The sequence below is a fragment of the Pipra filicauda genome, unplaced genomic scaffold (assembly GCF_003945595.2).
Source record: "Pipra filicauda isolate LSUMZ 115617 unplaced genomic scaffold, ASM394559v2 scaffold49_size4853605_pilon, whole genome shotgun sequence".
Taxonomy (NCBI): Eukaryota; Metazoa; Chordata; class Aves; order Passeriformes; family Pipridae; genus Pipra; species Pipra filicauda.
This window is the reverse complement of record NW_024104642.1, coordinates 2,090,988-2,106,950: the sequence shown is the minus strand read 5'-3', so window position 1 is coordinate 2,106,950 and position 15,963 is coordinate 2,090,988. Positions and strand designations below refer to the sequence as shown.

At 37.6% G+C, this 15,963-nt stretch overlaps 1 protein-coding gene across 6 annotated transcripts in view; it reads left to right on the top strand.

The window, feature by feature from the left end:
* The window catches only part of RNF182 (ring finger protein 182), a 30,167-nt gene extending 15,566 nt beyond the window's left edge, over positions 1 to 14,601 (top strand). Inside the window, exons 3-6 of one of the 6 annotated variants that reach the window (XM_039386677.1) lie at positions 5,856 to 5,935; positions 9,736 to 9,824; positions 10,910 to 11,055; positions 11,402 to 14,601. In XM_039386677.1, the coding sequence (XP_039242611.1) occupies positions 11,609 to 12,346 (738 nt within the window). In that variant the 5' untranslated portion in view covers positions 5,856 to 5,935; positions 9,736 to 9,824; positions 10,910 to 11,055; positions 11,402 to 11,608 and the 3' untranslated portion in view covers positions 12,347 to 14,601. The other 5 variants (XM_039386676.1, XM_039386679.1, XM_039386678.1 and 2 more) reach the window with 5 other exon arrangements.
* The last annotated feature ends 1,362 nt before the right edge of the window (positions 14,602 to 15,963 follow it).

The window sequence follows — 15,963 nt, the reverse complement described above, 5'->3', positions numbered from 1 at the left end:
ACTGCACTGCAGTTTAAAGTGTAGATGTACCCACTGTTGCAAAATATATCCACCACAATTAATGGGAAATACCCCTCAGAATGCACTTTCTTTGAGTGCACCTTCTGAAAGAGCCCTCTAGAAGCAGAGAAGGACAAATATGAGCTCAGAAGCCCTCAACTAATATTGTAATCATTTGACTCTGGAGCAGAATTGGATTTTAATCAATTTCATGGAGTTCTTTCTGTCAAGAAGCCAAGCCAGAGGAAAAAGGTGTATATTAACTTGCTGTAAATTATGTGGTCTATGTTTGCAGAGTTGTGAAAAAGTCAGATTCAGAGTGGATGCTATCCTGCCTTTTGCCCTGATTATTATTGCAATACTTGTAACTTTTCAGTTTAGTAGGCTAACAAACAGCAGTATGCTGTACTGGTGCTTCAAACATGGAGCTTTCTATGGAAAAGTAATAGCATAAATAAAGGCTAGTGCATCTTAGCTTCCAAAAAGACAGTATATTTATATAGGGTTTTTTCCCCAGGTCTTCAGTTCTTTGCAAATTGTATGCATTCAGCACACTGGAAATGAAGACATAGTGAAATACATGTTATCCCCTGATGTCTAGTTAATTAGTTCACTCACTAGCGCATCTTTCTAGTATGACTTTTTGGAAAAGAGACTTACATAGTAGAACTTTCAGAAGCCTTATATTCACTTGCTTAAGTAAAAGCAGAGCAGAGGAGATTCGTTATTTAAAATGTTTTGAAGAAAACTGTCATTTAAAACATCTGGTACTTTAAGATGTTCCTGGTTATGTTTCTGTTCTATCAAAAAATCTTTTCTTAGTTAGTAGAAGGCAAGAAATGCTTTTTAATTTCCTGCTTTATTCCATAAGCCTCAGCCAAACTGTTCATTTGTATAGAAAACCCGATATCCTTGAGAATACTCACTAAAGAGCTGCTGTGTTGATGTTGTAATTTTTATTACATTAAATGAAATTCAGAACTTGTTAGTGTTCTATTTTCTAGTTTTCTAGCCTTGTACTACGTGTTGCAAAACACTTAAACTAAAATCCCCATTAATTATTACCAGTTAAGAATATACCAATACGTGGTTTCAGTTACTAATTTACACTAAACCAGGTTAATAGGCAAGTGTAATGAATCTCTGTGGACTGTGTTGCTTTTTAAACTTTTAGAATTACATTTTATGTTCTTTCTATCTGTTTTGTGTTAGTTGCTTTTTTTTTCTTTCTAATTAGTTTAATATACAAGCTGTTTCTGAATATGCCTTGATTACTTACAAAATTTCTGAAGCATACTTTCCTCTCATGCATTTTGTATTTTAAATGTGCTCAACTAGCAGACTTCAAACATTTTCATTTAGTTTAACCTTTCAACCATTGTAGTTACAAATGGCATCAAAATGCTGTAGCTCTGCTCAAAGCAAAGACAGTTTCATACCCTTCATTGAGTTTGTGAGACTTGGTCAGTGTAACTCTTTAGGATGGTGGAAAATTTATAAAGTCCAGGTTGTCCTTGTCCCAAGATAGAATTATGCAGCACTTGCTGAAACACATTTTCTAACTGCAGATTTTCCGATTTTTTGCAGGTTCATATTGATATGATTTAGACCTGATTGGATTTGCTGCCTCGGCAGTAAGTGGCAGTATATTTCTATCAGAAACACATGTGAGGGAGGTACACAGCATTCTTAACTGATTCTGATACATGCTGTGAATAAATTGCAGCATCTTTCTGCTCCTCTTATGCCATTCGAAGGGCACTCCAGGCCTGAATGTGCTCACAGAAGTAGCACTACCCACAGGTCTCAGGGTGACCCTGGTGACCATGATGCCTTCAGAAATACCCAGAGGATATCATATTTCAGCTCATCCTCACAGATTCCTATGTGCTTTAGGGATGATATACACATAGTAAGTGGAGGTGATTTTTCTTTTGTCCACTGAATAAAATGTGACCCAAAATCTGAGGTCTGGTGAGGGCTAACCCTTCAAAGCTAACTCTCCAAAACTAACTCTCAAGGAGACATTGAGACTACCAATGGAGAGGATCTCTCTTGGGAAAGCAATCATACCGAAGTGTCTGCTTACAGAGTGTAGTCTCTATATTCTTGCTGTATGTAGAGTCTCAGCCCATAAGGATTCTGTCCTTTACTTGAAGTATTCCATCCAGTAGCACTTCAACTCTCTCTGAGAGTTCAGAGAATGGGTTAAAAAGTACCACATTGCACTGCTAAATAACACGTTAAAAGCAGAACAATTCATATCAATCCCTCTGAAGTTTATGTCCTTTATAAGCATTAATCTCAGTAAGCAAGTCTCACCAGCAGAACACTCTGGCGATTCTGAGCTTGGTTATGTAGCAATTTATGGAGCTCTGACAGTCCTGGATCAACCCCAGTAGCTACAAAGATGCTTCCAGAGTAATACTTAAAGCTGCTCTTGTTTGATATGATCCTGTATTCCTTAAAGGAATAGAATAAAAGCTGTGTGTATCATTTGACACAAATTTTAGATGTGTGCTTTAAGTGAACTAAATTAAATATTAAAATTACACTTTACTGCATCCAGGTTAAAGTGTTGTTTCTTCAGACCCTTACTTTTCAAGGTATTAGTACTTTCTGCAACATCAGCTAGATTGGATTTTGCTTGCCAGCATTTCAAAAAGGACATGATGTTGGAAGACCAGGTCTGGAAAAGTTGTTTGTAAGTGGAAATCTGTATTGAATTTGGAATATTTTGACATTCAGTTTTCAAACATTCTGTGACTGAAGTAACTGCAGTTGTTTTTTACCATTTCCTTTCTTCACAGGATAACATGCAAATATCTGAGCAGTAGTTAGAGAAAACCTTGTTACCAAATATATGTAAAGAATACATAAAATTCAGTAGCAGTACTGTCCTGTATAATGCCCTACCCTTTTTATTTCCTGTTTGCACTAATCTATTGAGATAAAATAGGCAATATAGTAAAATCTTTATGTATACTCATATCCTCAAAAATGTCTGAAACAGAATGAATCGAGTTAAACATACTTGTATTAGATGGATTGTTCTTAATGACAATAGAAAAAGCAAGAAGTACACCTTCATTTCTAGTCTGTTCTGGGATTGTTTTCAGCTTCATTAGAACAAAGCTAATGCCACACTTACTTTCTATTTAAGTCTTATTTTGAAGGTTAATTGGAACTTACTTATAATGCATTAAAATGATTCCCAAGTGTGAAGAGGAATTTCTCCCTGGATGATGTAATCAAGTTTAATTTTCTGTAATTTTGTCTCACCTGCTCCCTCCCAAATTATATAACATAGAAAATATGTCCAAAGAAAGGAGTTCTGTCATATTTTGGAGATCTTACCTTTTGAGTATGTCACTTCATGTCTTCCAGCACAAGTAATTTTTATTAAAAAAGTAAAAGTTATTTGCTTGCATTTCTGGACTTATTTTAATTACTTACATTCAAGCATACAGTAGCTAGCAAAGCAAGGATGTACCTAATACAAAGTCATATTGGCTTTTAATAATGTCTAATATAAAGAAAAATGCTAGACATATCTGTAGGTCATATAATTAAATATTTATGCCTGTATTAAGTAATACTGGGAAGCTTTTTATTTATTTATAATTTTGTGTCTTTTCAAGTCATATTCTAGAATCCATGTCCTAAAGTCTGTTCAATTCTCAGAAGAGCTTCTAAAGGGCAAAACCACTAGAGCAGAGTAACGGAACTCTATCTTATTTGATAAAACTGCCAAAACCCACCCCTGCTACCAAAAAGGAGAATGTCTAACCTTTCCCTGCAATAATAGTAAGGTCATGAGTTCTATCGTGAAATATATTTTTACTGGAGTAGATCATTTATTGGTGTCAGAGTCATAAAGGAAAACCCACTGGCAGTGAGAAAACCATACAAGAGAAAATGCTAAAACAGCTCAAGCAAGCAGGTTGTGAAACAATTAAAAATAACTTTAAAGGAATTAATTCTCTTTAACTAGTGTATTTCCAAAATTAAAATTTACCGTGTTAGATACAAATTTCGAGCCACCTCCTTTTACTTATCAACGTAATCTAATTAAGCCAGTTTAAACCAAGACAACTCATAAGAGCTCAGATCCTTTGTCCTTTATTAGTTTTATTCTTAAAACAGCTGCAAAGCAGCCCACAACCGTATGTCACATTAAGAAGTCATTCGGCATATTGCTATATAAATAGCTCATGAATTCTATATGAAGGAGAGTTTCTTCTTAAGAAATATTGGAAGAGGGTTTGCTTTTGCCTACAAGCCTAAATAATAAAACATTATTTTCTACACCATAGTCAGTTTTAAGATTCATATCAATGCTGTAGTAGCCCGTAGCTAGAAAGTAAGTAATTGAGAATAGTAGGATTTCAATAAGGCACTCAACGTTTATTCATACCATTTTCTACTACTACCTGACACATAATGTGAGTTAGTGGAATAATGGAAAAGTATTGCAAATTATACTGTTAAATAGAAATGGGATCTGGTGATATTGAATGTGCACATGCAAAGGATGTAGAAAGTACCCTAAGAGCCAGTGTCACTATTGTGAATTAAGTGAACTCTGCGTTAGATGAAAATCTCCCTGCTTACTTAATAGGAAGGGGGGAGGAATAGTAAAAAAAAAGAAAAAAAATTGACTGGTTTTTTGTTGTTTTTTTTTTTAGTATGAGATGACACATTAATATTACATGACTTCTGAACTAAATGAATAGAGACCCATGAGTTCCACTTCAAATATGAAAAACTATAATTTTCTGTGTTTTGAAGTTTTGTGACATTATTGTAGAGGATTGAGAGAGATCAAGAAAGGACTCTAAATATTGTCACAATAACTTCTGATAAAAATGCTTCTGTTTTGTATTAATGTCTTGTGAAGCAGTCAATAATACACAACTTTTTGCTGTATATGTTGCAGAGTTTCTCTTTCGCGCGTAGTTATTGGAGGAACAACCTCATTACCTATGCCATTGAAAACTAAGTTTTGTGAAAAGAATGAAGGCATTTTTCATAGCAGTTTATACAGCTGACCATAAACTGAGCATGGATCAGTATGTCACATTCTGTAGCTCTGGTGCAAAGTCTCGTATTGATTGGAGTTGACAGGGAAATGCCCATTGTTAAAACCCATCCACTGTTAGCAGAAATGTGGCATGAAACAGGTTGAACATGTGATAGCTGCTGGCACTTTGAATGTAGTCTATTCAAATGTCAGATTAGTAAAGCAGTTTGGGGTGGGTTTTTTTGCATTGTGCTTAACACAAGCTGGAAAAATCTGGTGCGATGGTCATTTCCTGCTGAGTCAGAATGCAGCAAAGCTGCTCAAATGTGAATGCAGTGGCCTACAGGAGATGGTTCCTTTCTGGTCTGTGTTGGAGAAGAGGTTGCAGCTTGTTTGGAAAAGTAGAAGTGATCAAAGATCTTCTATGACACTTGTGAAGGAAAGTATTTTGATATGTTTTTACAACTCTTCTTTCAAAGCACAGTTTATCTCTCTGGTTGCCTTGCCTTTGGGGTTTTTTTTTAGTGAATTGCTAGCATTTGTGAATATGTGGTTGCTAGAAGAGATAGCACTTCAGAGTGTTTAGCGCATAATATTGAAAGAAGCTTAAAATCAACAACAGATCTATAAAGATAACTGGATTATGTTACAGAAATAATTTTAGTAAATGGGATTTACCCAATATATTTCTCTAAATGAAAATCTTAACATATGGGTATTTCTATCCAAACTAGAGAAGTTGGACTACTTCCTCTCTTTCAGAGAAAACAGACTGAAAAATCTCCCAGCTGTATTCCTGCTCTACTAATTTTGTTTCCCTCCTCTTCACTAGTTCTTGCCCATGTGGAGAAGAATAGGCTTTTCTTGTGTGCTCTCAAGTGAACCTTAGGAAGAAGTTGTTTTTCTTGGAAAGTAAGTTTCTCTGTATCTATTCTTCTCTCTACTTCCCTTCTCATATCTCCTAAATATGCTTGGTTTGCATTTAGAGGAAACTTTTAAAACCTTTGAAAATGCTGCATGTTGGTTGGCTCCATGGATGATATCTTATGGAAGTTCCTTGCTGACCTCATATATTCATTTTAGGTTATATGTGAAATATTGGCAAATTCCCTGAAAAAAAATACTGCAAGAAATGAATGATAAAAGGTTGGTCTGATGAACTAGGCAAAGATGATCTCTCATTAGGGAGGAGAAGCACAAATTTCCCATTTACTTTACCCTGTCAGAATGACTGAGCTCCAATATTGAGAGTTTCATCTACAAGTAATTGCTTCTGGTCTCTCATGAACACTTTGTCTACACAGTGTTTGATAGATGAGTGCAAAGAAGGGCCATAACATGTTGCAGAGCCCATTCACCTTTCTTTCCATGCCTGGGAAGAAAGCCTGCAGTTGCAGAGCAGTAATTTGTAGAAAACTGATCCATGGCCAGTGGCCTGTTTGGGCTGATGTAGTCCTGTGCACTCTGTCTGGCCATACCTGGGACCACACATAAGAGCTTGCTATTATTTATTCTGTCTCGTCCTGTGGGTCGCCTCCTCTTGCTCTCAAGGGAGGATATTCCCCCTGCTTCTGGGACAGCCCTCCAGCAGTCGACTGGAGCACTGTGAGGACTGCTGGTGATCTTCTGCCAACCAGAAGATGCCTCTCTGGCTTCAGCTTTTTAACCTTTTTAGTAAAATGTTCAGGTAGAGAAGTTTGTAAGGTACAGGAAGGGGAAGAGAGGGAGTTACAGCTTAAGCAGCAATGGGAATGATGGATTCACTCCTGCAGTGCTTACTCAGGACTCTTACAAAAGGCAAGTGGTTGTCATAGTGTAACAGATGTGCTTGTTCTTGAATTAACTGCGGTGGATGCTGTCATCATTGTACGTGTCTAGTAGTTAATATTTTGTTCAGAAAGCTGCTATGTGCTACATATTAGACATGGGAATGAGAAGTTCTGCAATTGGATTGTGTTGATCTCATCAGATAGGTTCTGTGGAAGACAAAATATGAGAAGGTCTCTAGGTTTGCTTGTACTATTAAATGAAAAAATTAGTATCTAGGAGCAGTGTTAAGCTATACAGACAAATGTCAGCCTGATTCCTAACTCAGTAAGGGACAAAGCTTCTCAAACATATCACATAGAGTGACTTCAGGATACCGAAGCAGTAAATCATAGAGTAATTTGGGTTAGAAGGAATCTCTGCAAAAATCCTCTTTCCTTTGCTCACAGCAGGGCAAAATTCCAAGGTAGACTGGCCTGACCAGGGTTTATCCACTGAAGTTTTCAATATCTGTAAGGTTGAAGATTTCATTTCTACCTATCTTGACACCTGTTCCAGTGTTTGAACACCTTGTGAAATATTTTTTTTTCTAGTCTCTAATTGAAGTTTCCCTGGCTACAACCTGTGTCTGTTGTCAGGTGAGATAAGTCTATCTAAAATAAGTTCAGGTGGAAAACTGGACATAAGGAGTGGTTTAAACTAACGACAGAATTAATAAAAATAAACTCAGTGCTTTCAAAATAGACATGGGACCTCACTTTGACCTCCAATCACTAGCAATTTTTTAGTTGAAGAGAAAGAGGTTAGGCTCATCATAGGACTTGCACTCAGGACTTTTTACTTGACTGCCCCCTGGATGTCAAGGTCAGAAAGAAGTTGCAAGTACGTGCAAGTTGTAGTCCAGTATTTAAAATAGCCCAAATATTAGTGGAGTATTGGAGCATGTAATAGGGACATACCTTCTCACGGCATCATAAAAAACATGTTCCGAAGAGGAGGACAAAACATGAACATATAGACACAATCACTTTTTTTTCTGTGTAGTTTTGCTTTCAACACACAGCAAGGAGAAGTATGTGAATTGTCACCTTTTTGGTGAGGGAACAGGATTCAGAGGGGCAGCAGTTAAGCTATTCCATTCTTTAATTTCTTATTCTGCCTGCTTCCAGTGAATACCCACCTGGGAGGCATGCAAAAGAAAAGCTAGAAAATCTTTCACATAGAGTAGAATTTGCTTGAAGACACAGCTGGCCATATTTCTCAAGAAACACTTCATTTCCTCAAGAAATAAGGATAATTTGAAGTCAGATTTCTATAAAATCCTCAGTTTCCTTATATTTTGAATAAGTCTCTGATCAGAGAACTTTTTAGGGTATGTGGTGTATTTAACAGAAGGGCAGCATTATTTAAATTCAAAAAGGTGTCAGTTCCCAGCAGAGAAAAAAAAAGAACAGGAAAGTGGGTGTTGAAAAGGAAAAATAAAAAAATTCTGTAAGAAATCAGAAAAGCAAAAAAGTCAGAGGAAGCATCTAAAACCACCACAGAGCTGAGAAGGTAAAAAATGTATGAAGAGCATTAATAAGAACTGGTGATTGAATTTTAATTTTCAAAGGAAAAGACGTTTAAATAACCCATAGTAGTAAGCAGTGTTCACACTAGGACACATAAGGAGAAATCCAACATCTAAAGTTAACCAAAGAAAAAATAATCAATGATGTTTTATTACTGATGGATATGTTTTGTAGAGACTCTGCGAAGCGTCTGGTACAGAACATTAAAGAAAAAAAGTCTGAAAATAATTTGTAGACTAGTTCATGACAGAAACTACAATAGGAGGATCACTGTGCTCTGGACATGGAGCTAATAATCCCAGTTTAGCACCTGGGGCACTGCTAGTCCCAGGGACTTGCTATTCCTTGTTTTAATGCTAAATTTTGGCACTTATAGGAGCCATATAGGAAAACACATTCAGTTTGAAAGCTGATTCAGAGGGAAGTGATCCATGTCCAAATAGAATTGGTTGGAAAGCAGGCTGGTTTTTGTGAAAAGCTGGTCATATTCATTAGAAAGATAAACACTAAAATACAAAGATTTTTCAAGTTGGGAATTTTCAGAGAAAGGTCATAATTTTCGATAAGAAGCAGACACATTTTCTGGAAGATTTTTGGTTTATCATGAATCTAGTCTTATAGGACAATGTTTGCCAGCCTTAGCTTGTTAATAATCCTAATTCACCTCAGGTATAGAAGATAAATGATATTCAAGAGGTAAAAGTTAAAAATTATTAGTTTTTTGTTTAGCTTCTTAATTTTTCAGCAGTGCTTTGCCTTCCTGTAGGCTGGCATTTCACTTTTTTTGGTCCATTTTGTGGTTTGTTTATCCTTTGGAAAGTTAGCATCTCATGACATTTATATCTACCTAAAAGTCATCTAGAAGATGATATTTGGAATGAAATAAAAAGAGGAGTAGAAATTAACAGGGAAGCATACAGTGTAACAAAGGATAAAGGATAGGTTATAAGTTCTGTGAAGATGTTCTTTTGGTGTCTTAGATGATGTTTAGTTTGTACACTTTGAAAACTGTGGATGGTTGGTCTTGTGTTTGCCTTGCCTAATGGAACACACCACAAATGTAGTCACAGTACAAATAATAAAAACAACAGTCAGACAGAGATGAAAACATTTAGGCCACTAAAGAAATAAGTTGGAAGAGGCAGGGAAAGAGTTATTGAGATAATTGAATGGGGAGGGGGCCATGTCTCTAACAATTCTTACAGAAATATGTGGGGTTTGTTCACTATGTTGTCATGGGTTTTTTGTTACTGGATTGTCTGATGTTTACTTCTTTGTTTTAAAATCCAGGAGATGAGTTTTAGAAATTATGTTGCTTATAGAAGTTATATATCCTTCTCTGTTATGTCTTTCCATCCTCTGATGGATTTACAGAAAGTTAAGAGAGAGAACAGAAAATACTTAAAGCACAGTAAGAAGAAGAGGCCCATGAAAGAGACTTTACTGTACCTGATGGTTGGCAGGTAAAATGTATTGATGGAAGGATCACATTGCTTAAAAGAATTGCTTCCTGCATTGACCTAAAAAAAAAAAAAAAGGACAAAGATCTGAATGCTAGGAGTGAGTAAAAACTTCCCAAGGAAAAGGTAAAGGAATCAGACATTTACAGAAATGCGTAGTCAAGAAATAAGTTTATTGAAAGAGGCAACTTTTTCATATTCAGTGTGCGTGATATTTATTGATAATGCAAAAGGCAGCCAGACACAAGTGCTGACCCCATCATTTGACTGTAGCAGGCAAGTTCCCTGCTACTCTAGCACTGAAGACATGAGTTTGAAAGCATGCAAAATGCAATGCTGTGATATGCCTGAATCTCGAACAAGGTTTTGTCTTCTGTCAGATAGAGCTGCTTTTTTAAATGCTGGTGATTTTTGATCTCCAGAGTATATAGTCCTGATTAATTTCTTGTTTATAATACAAGGACTGTTTCCTGAAGTCATGAAAATGCACGATTACAAAATATGACATTTGTTTAAGGGCAGCTGATGGGTCTGGTAGCAAAACTACTGCGCAGAGTGGGCATGCAGCACCGCAAGTGTGCCACAGACCTCTCCTTAGCTGAGGTGTGAAACAGCTGTCACAGTCATGAAACACTCGAAAACCAGTGCATCTGGCAAATGCCCTTGAGAGACACGTTAGCTTTCACCCTAGCAGCCACATATCCAAGGAGACATTTGTTGCAAGCTAAAGAACATTCATTTTTGTAATCATGTGTCCCACAACTGGGTGGAGAAAATGAGCTGTTCCACAAGCAGAAAAATTAATAAAGCCTGATCTTTTCCAAATTTTACCTAGGTCCCCACATAATTCTTTGCAATAACCCCAGCCCTCTTTCATACCTACTCCACTCCCACGAACTCTTTATTTCCCCAGAATATCACCAGTTTCCCCCTGGGTTGTACTCCTCTCTGGCTTAGCAACAGACAGCATGTTGCCCGTTCAGAGCAGAGAGAGGGGTTTGCTGGCCGGCCATTACCCCCCAGGATAAAATGGTAGTTATCATAAATATCTCTCCTCTACCCAATTGCCAGTGTTCATTTCCTTTCAGAACCTTAATTATCTTCAGTACTGTGGCCCCTCTGCTGATTTGTTTGAAATTGGTCAGCGGTTTCACAAGTTACCAGGAAAGACCAAAAGCTCCAGGAGTCGGGTCTCATTTCCTTAGGAAACCAGAATTTAAACAAACCGTCACAGGTCAGTGATCAGATTGCATCTTCTGCTGAGAAATTCATGGGCTGAGCCAGTCAGAGCTACAAGTCTAAAACAAATCTGTGCAGCATGATGCCATTTTATCAGCATGACTGTTATATAGGCCCCATATGCCACAGGAAAAAACTACCTTAGAGGTACTTTTAGCAAAGAAAGCTGATCTTGTAAAAAGTAAAACTTGTATATTTCACCTGCTAAAGCTGTCCCTTTGCCTCTCCCTCTCCCTTGCCTTCTCCCTCTCTTTCTCCCTTTCCCTTTTCCTTTCCCCTTCCCTTTTCCTTTCCTGCTTTTTCCTTTGCCTTCCCCAAAAATTCCACTTTGTTTTTTTCAGATGGGTGCCTGGCTCAGAGTAAAGGACATGCAGTGCACAATCTCTAGCAGAAGTTGAAAATGGATGATGCCTACTGATGCTTTTCGATGATGTCATCTCCTTTTTTCCTGTTTGAGATGTGTGATAGGAAAAAGTTCTAAGACAAGACTGACTGACCTCTTCATCCCTTGACTTCTCTTTCTGCAAGTCTAAAAACCATCTGAAGAAATGACCACTCAGCTACCAGAGGAGTCCCTGGAGACCCAGAGCTCAGATGAGCTTGAGTGCAAGATATGTTACAACCGCTATAACTTGCGACAGAGAAAACCGAAAGTGCTGGAGTGTTGTCACAGAGTATGTGCCAAATGCCTTTGCAAGATCATAGACTTTGGTGATTCCCCACAAGGAGTCATAGTGTGCCCGTTTTGCAGGTTTGAAACATGCCTGCCAGATGATGAGGTTAGTAGTCTTCCTGATGACAACAATATCCTTCTAAATTTAGCTTGCGGGGGAAAGGGAAAGAAGTGCCTACCAGACAACCCAACGGAACTGTTGCTGACTCCCAAAAGGCTGGCATCTCTAGTTAGCCCTTCTCACACCTCTTCTAATTGCCTGGTTATAACAATCATGGAAGTACAAAGGGAAAGTCCTCAGACTCTGAACTCAACCCCCGTGGTGGAATTTTACAGGCCTACAAGTTTTGACTCTGTTGCAACTGTGTCCCACAACTGGACAGTGTGGAACTGCACATCCTTGCTCTTCCAGACCTCAATTCGGGTGCTAGTGTGGTTGCTAGGTTTGCTGTACTTTAGTTCCTTGCCTTTAGGGATTTATTTACTGGTATCTAAGAAAGTTACCCTTGGGGTTGTCTTTGTAAGCCTTGTTCCTTCGAGCCTTGTTATTCTCATGATTTATGGCTTTTGCCAGTGTGTTTGCCATGAAGTTCTAGACTGCATGTCATCTTGATAACAAATATAGTAAAATAAGATGTATTACCAGATGTGTAGCATAGTTGATTTATCCTGTCTTTGTATTCTTATTTGTTCTTATTGTTGTCCATCCCACTAAATGGAAGCAGTAGCCCTAGTTATATGGTCCTTTTTTTTCCCTACTGAATTTGATTCCCCCTACCCAGAGCTTTTTTTTGAGCTAAAAATTGGAAATAAAATTTACATGTTGATTTTCAAAGGCCAAGTTTTAGAAAGAGATAAAGCAAAATTGCCAAACTTGGTGCCGCCTACTGCTGCCACTGTTCAAATGAGTAGCCCTTTGCTTTCTGTTGGCTTCATCAAGTCAGTCCAGGCTGCAGGATCCACCTAAAAGAAATTAATGTAACAGGCACCTTCCAGGTCCAAGTACTGCATGTCTTCACCCAAAGCATCTCATGCTTTGTAATATCTGTTGTTTATCATCCATTGTTGCTTAAAACAAATCAAATCACTTTGTTAGTTAATATTAAATGAAGAATAAGACAAGCTACCATTGCTTATTTAAGTTCTCGTTACAGCAAAAATACATGTAGGAGGCCAGTGGTTATAGTCTCGCCATATTCTGCAAAATGAGGAATCTTTTTTTACCATCTAAAAACATGTCTCCAGAACACTTTCCCCAAAAGGAAGCCTATTTTTCTTATCACACAGTTGTAGCTCACTGTGAAATATTCCTGCTAGTGAGTACTTCCAGGGACCCAGCCACATATTTGCTGTTCTCCAGGTGCACTTATTTCAGTGTACATACACCTTAGGGCTTCCCTTTGAGAGTTCAGAGCTCTGCAGACTTCTCTAGATATGTTCTGTTGCGCTTACCCTCCCTTCCAGCATTTCCACCACCACCCCACATTTCCAAGCCACTAGTCCTCCTAACAAATGAACAACCTCATGCACATGTACTCTGTGGTAGTTATGCTGGAGAATTTGACTTATGTGACTTCAGCTCTCAAGATAAACTTTTATTCCCAACCATTAGGAAATGGATCTTTAATCACTAATACAAATTGGAAAAAAGTTCTGAAATGATTAACTGGTTTTTTGTTTATTTTTTTTCTCTTTCTGAGTTCACAGAATGAGCAATTTGAGGAGATACTATGACTTTAGGAAGGTTTCTGTTTAAGGCATAGTTCTTCAAAATGTTTAATATTCTGAACTCCCTCTGTCACCATTGTCAGTTGATGGCATTCTAGATGTGGCAATTAGAATGCCTTGATTAGTGGGGCTCAGAGGAATTACTGATAATTTATCATTCCGCAAATAGACCCAGGCCCTGTAAGGCGTGCTTATATGTTGCATGGTTTAGGCTTCTTTTTGAACTACTGGAAGAGCACAAAAATAAGTAATATTTAATGTTTATGTGTATAACTAGGTCTAGTCAATGCCACAACTGCAAACTGGTTTTCCTGTGCACAGCAGAGTAAAAGCTGAAACGGAGTTGAGCAGTGCAAGGCTGGTTTTAGGCACAAGATTTAGTCATTTCGGGGCAGTGTAAAAGGGAGATGGATTTGTTGCATGAAAACTGAATGTATGACCCAACAATATACTCTTAGAGCTAACAGACTTTGGTAAGAATGAAAAATGACAGTGGGAAAAGCAGAGCCTAAGTGGTTGTTGTGTCTGTCAAAAGGATCTGAAATTAAGCTGGTCCAATTTTTGTAGATGGCAAAAGTGGTATCTACAGTTATATTCCTATTGCAAACATAGAGAAAAACAAGGAAATGTAAAGGTTCTGCTTTTCTTGACACTCAGTTTCTAATAGTGCGTATATATGTGTGTGTATGTACATATAGACACATATGTAAGAAGAAAACATAGCAAAGTTATAGTTTTCAAGTGTTTGGGGTTATGGAGCTGTGTATCGAATGATTAAAGGAAATGTTTCAGACTTTTCTGTAATGACAATAATTATAACTAAAATATTTTCAGAATTCCTAGAAATAACTATTCCTAAGTAATTGTTTTTAACGTCTGTGTAAAGCACATGTAGTTAGAAGAGGTATCATCTCCAGTTCTGGTATACTGCAAGGTTTGACTCATCTATGAACTCATAAATTTTAAGTATCCAACAACAATCGTGTCAAAAAGCAAGAAAAAAAGAAACCTATGTGGTTTTATAGTACTTCATAACTTTGGGAAAAGATGTATTTGTAGTGTTAGGGATTTACATGTTTTAGGATTTGTTCAATTTGTCTGAATACAGTGTCTCTAATAAAGGGCTGACTGATAGAGGAAGTAGGTTTTGCAAATGTGTGATATATATGTATTACCTTTGCACAACATGTTCTACAGCGCTACCTGTTGTCTTTTCCTTTTGATTTTCATCTGACTAAGTTTATCTTAGGTCCAGTACCAGGTATTTTCTTTTCTGTTTTAAAAGAGAGCCTAATCTCAGCAAGATTAGGCTGATGCAGTCATATCAGTTACATATCACAGCAAAAATAAATACACCTGTTATTATACTTCCCTACTTTTAAGACTGCCAGCCCATTAAATTTATACTGCTGTTTTAGGCTGTGCTGCAATACTAACCCAATCAAAAATGCAAGCGTGCAAAAACCTATTGATTGTATAGCTATTCTACCGCTCACCCAGAGCACATTATTACAGCTTTGGTGTCGTAAAATACCTATATGACTTACAGTATGGCCATTAAGAATTGCTGGGAGGTAAATCTCAATTATTTGTGGAGAAGATATTTGCTGTGAGACTAGAGGAACTTCAGATATTACTCTTCTCTTATTTTTATTCTCTACCATCCTTAAGAGTTAGAACTGAAAACTCTTGTGTCCTCTGCAGTGGAATAACTCTGATGAAATCAATGTAAATGGGGCTAAAATCAAGTCTGGCATACTTGGCTGCCTGCTTTTCCTTGTCTTTCTCTGACTGTTTTTCTCTTCCTGGAAAGTAATGGCTCCTGTGGTTGTAAAATACTGCCTGCACACACAGGCAATTCCCTTTCAGTGGGATTTATTCCTGCTATGACCAGACATATGACTCAACCAGGTAAAAAGTATTATAAATTCATTACTACAGGATTAATTTTGTCCAAATGAGATTTTTATTTTTTTTCAATTCCTGCTTATCCTATGGATGCAGACTGCATCCTCACCAGCTGCTCATTTACAGTGTGATATAGTGATATCCCCTGAGGGCTGGGGCAGGATGATGCAGTAGCAGCTGCTGGACACAACATAGGAAGGATGTTCTGAGCTGGACCATCCTCTGAGCGAGACTCAGTGAGGGATGAAGCTCTGCCAGTGTGGCCTGAGCCCAAGAGCCTAAAGGACAATTAAATAGGATACGGGACTGGGGTTGTGCTGTGGCTGAGAAGCTGTGCAAAGCAGAGATGGGTCTATGCCTGGACAAAGGGGCTGTGTTTTAAATAAGGATTTTGGGGTACAGCTGCTGCAAACAGTTTATTGTTTTTCAAACTGACTCTTCTGGGGTTTAAAATTCATTTGGTAATTAAAATTACAGTTGAGTGTTTTTACTTTCCAAATAGCAAAGTATTGAACTTTATTCTAATTTAAAGACATCCTTAGATTTGGGCATACTCCCAAAATAAGGGCTGATGTATTTGATTTAGCTGCATTG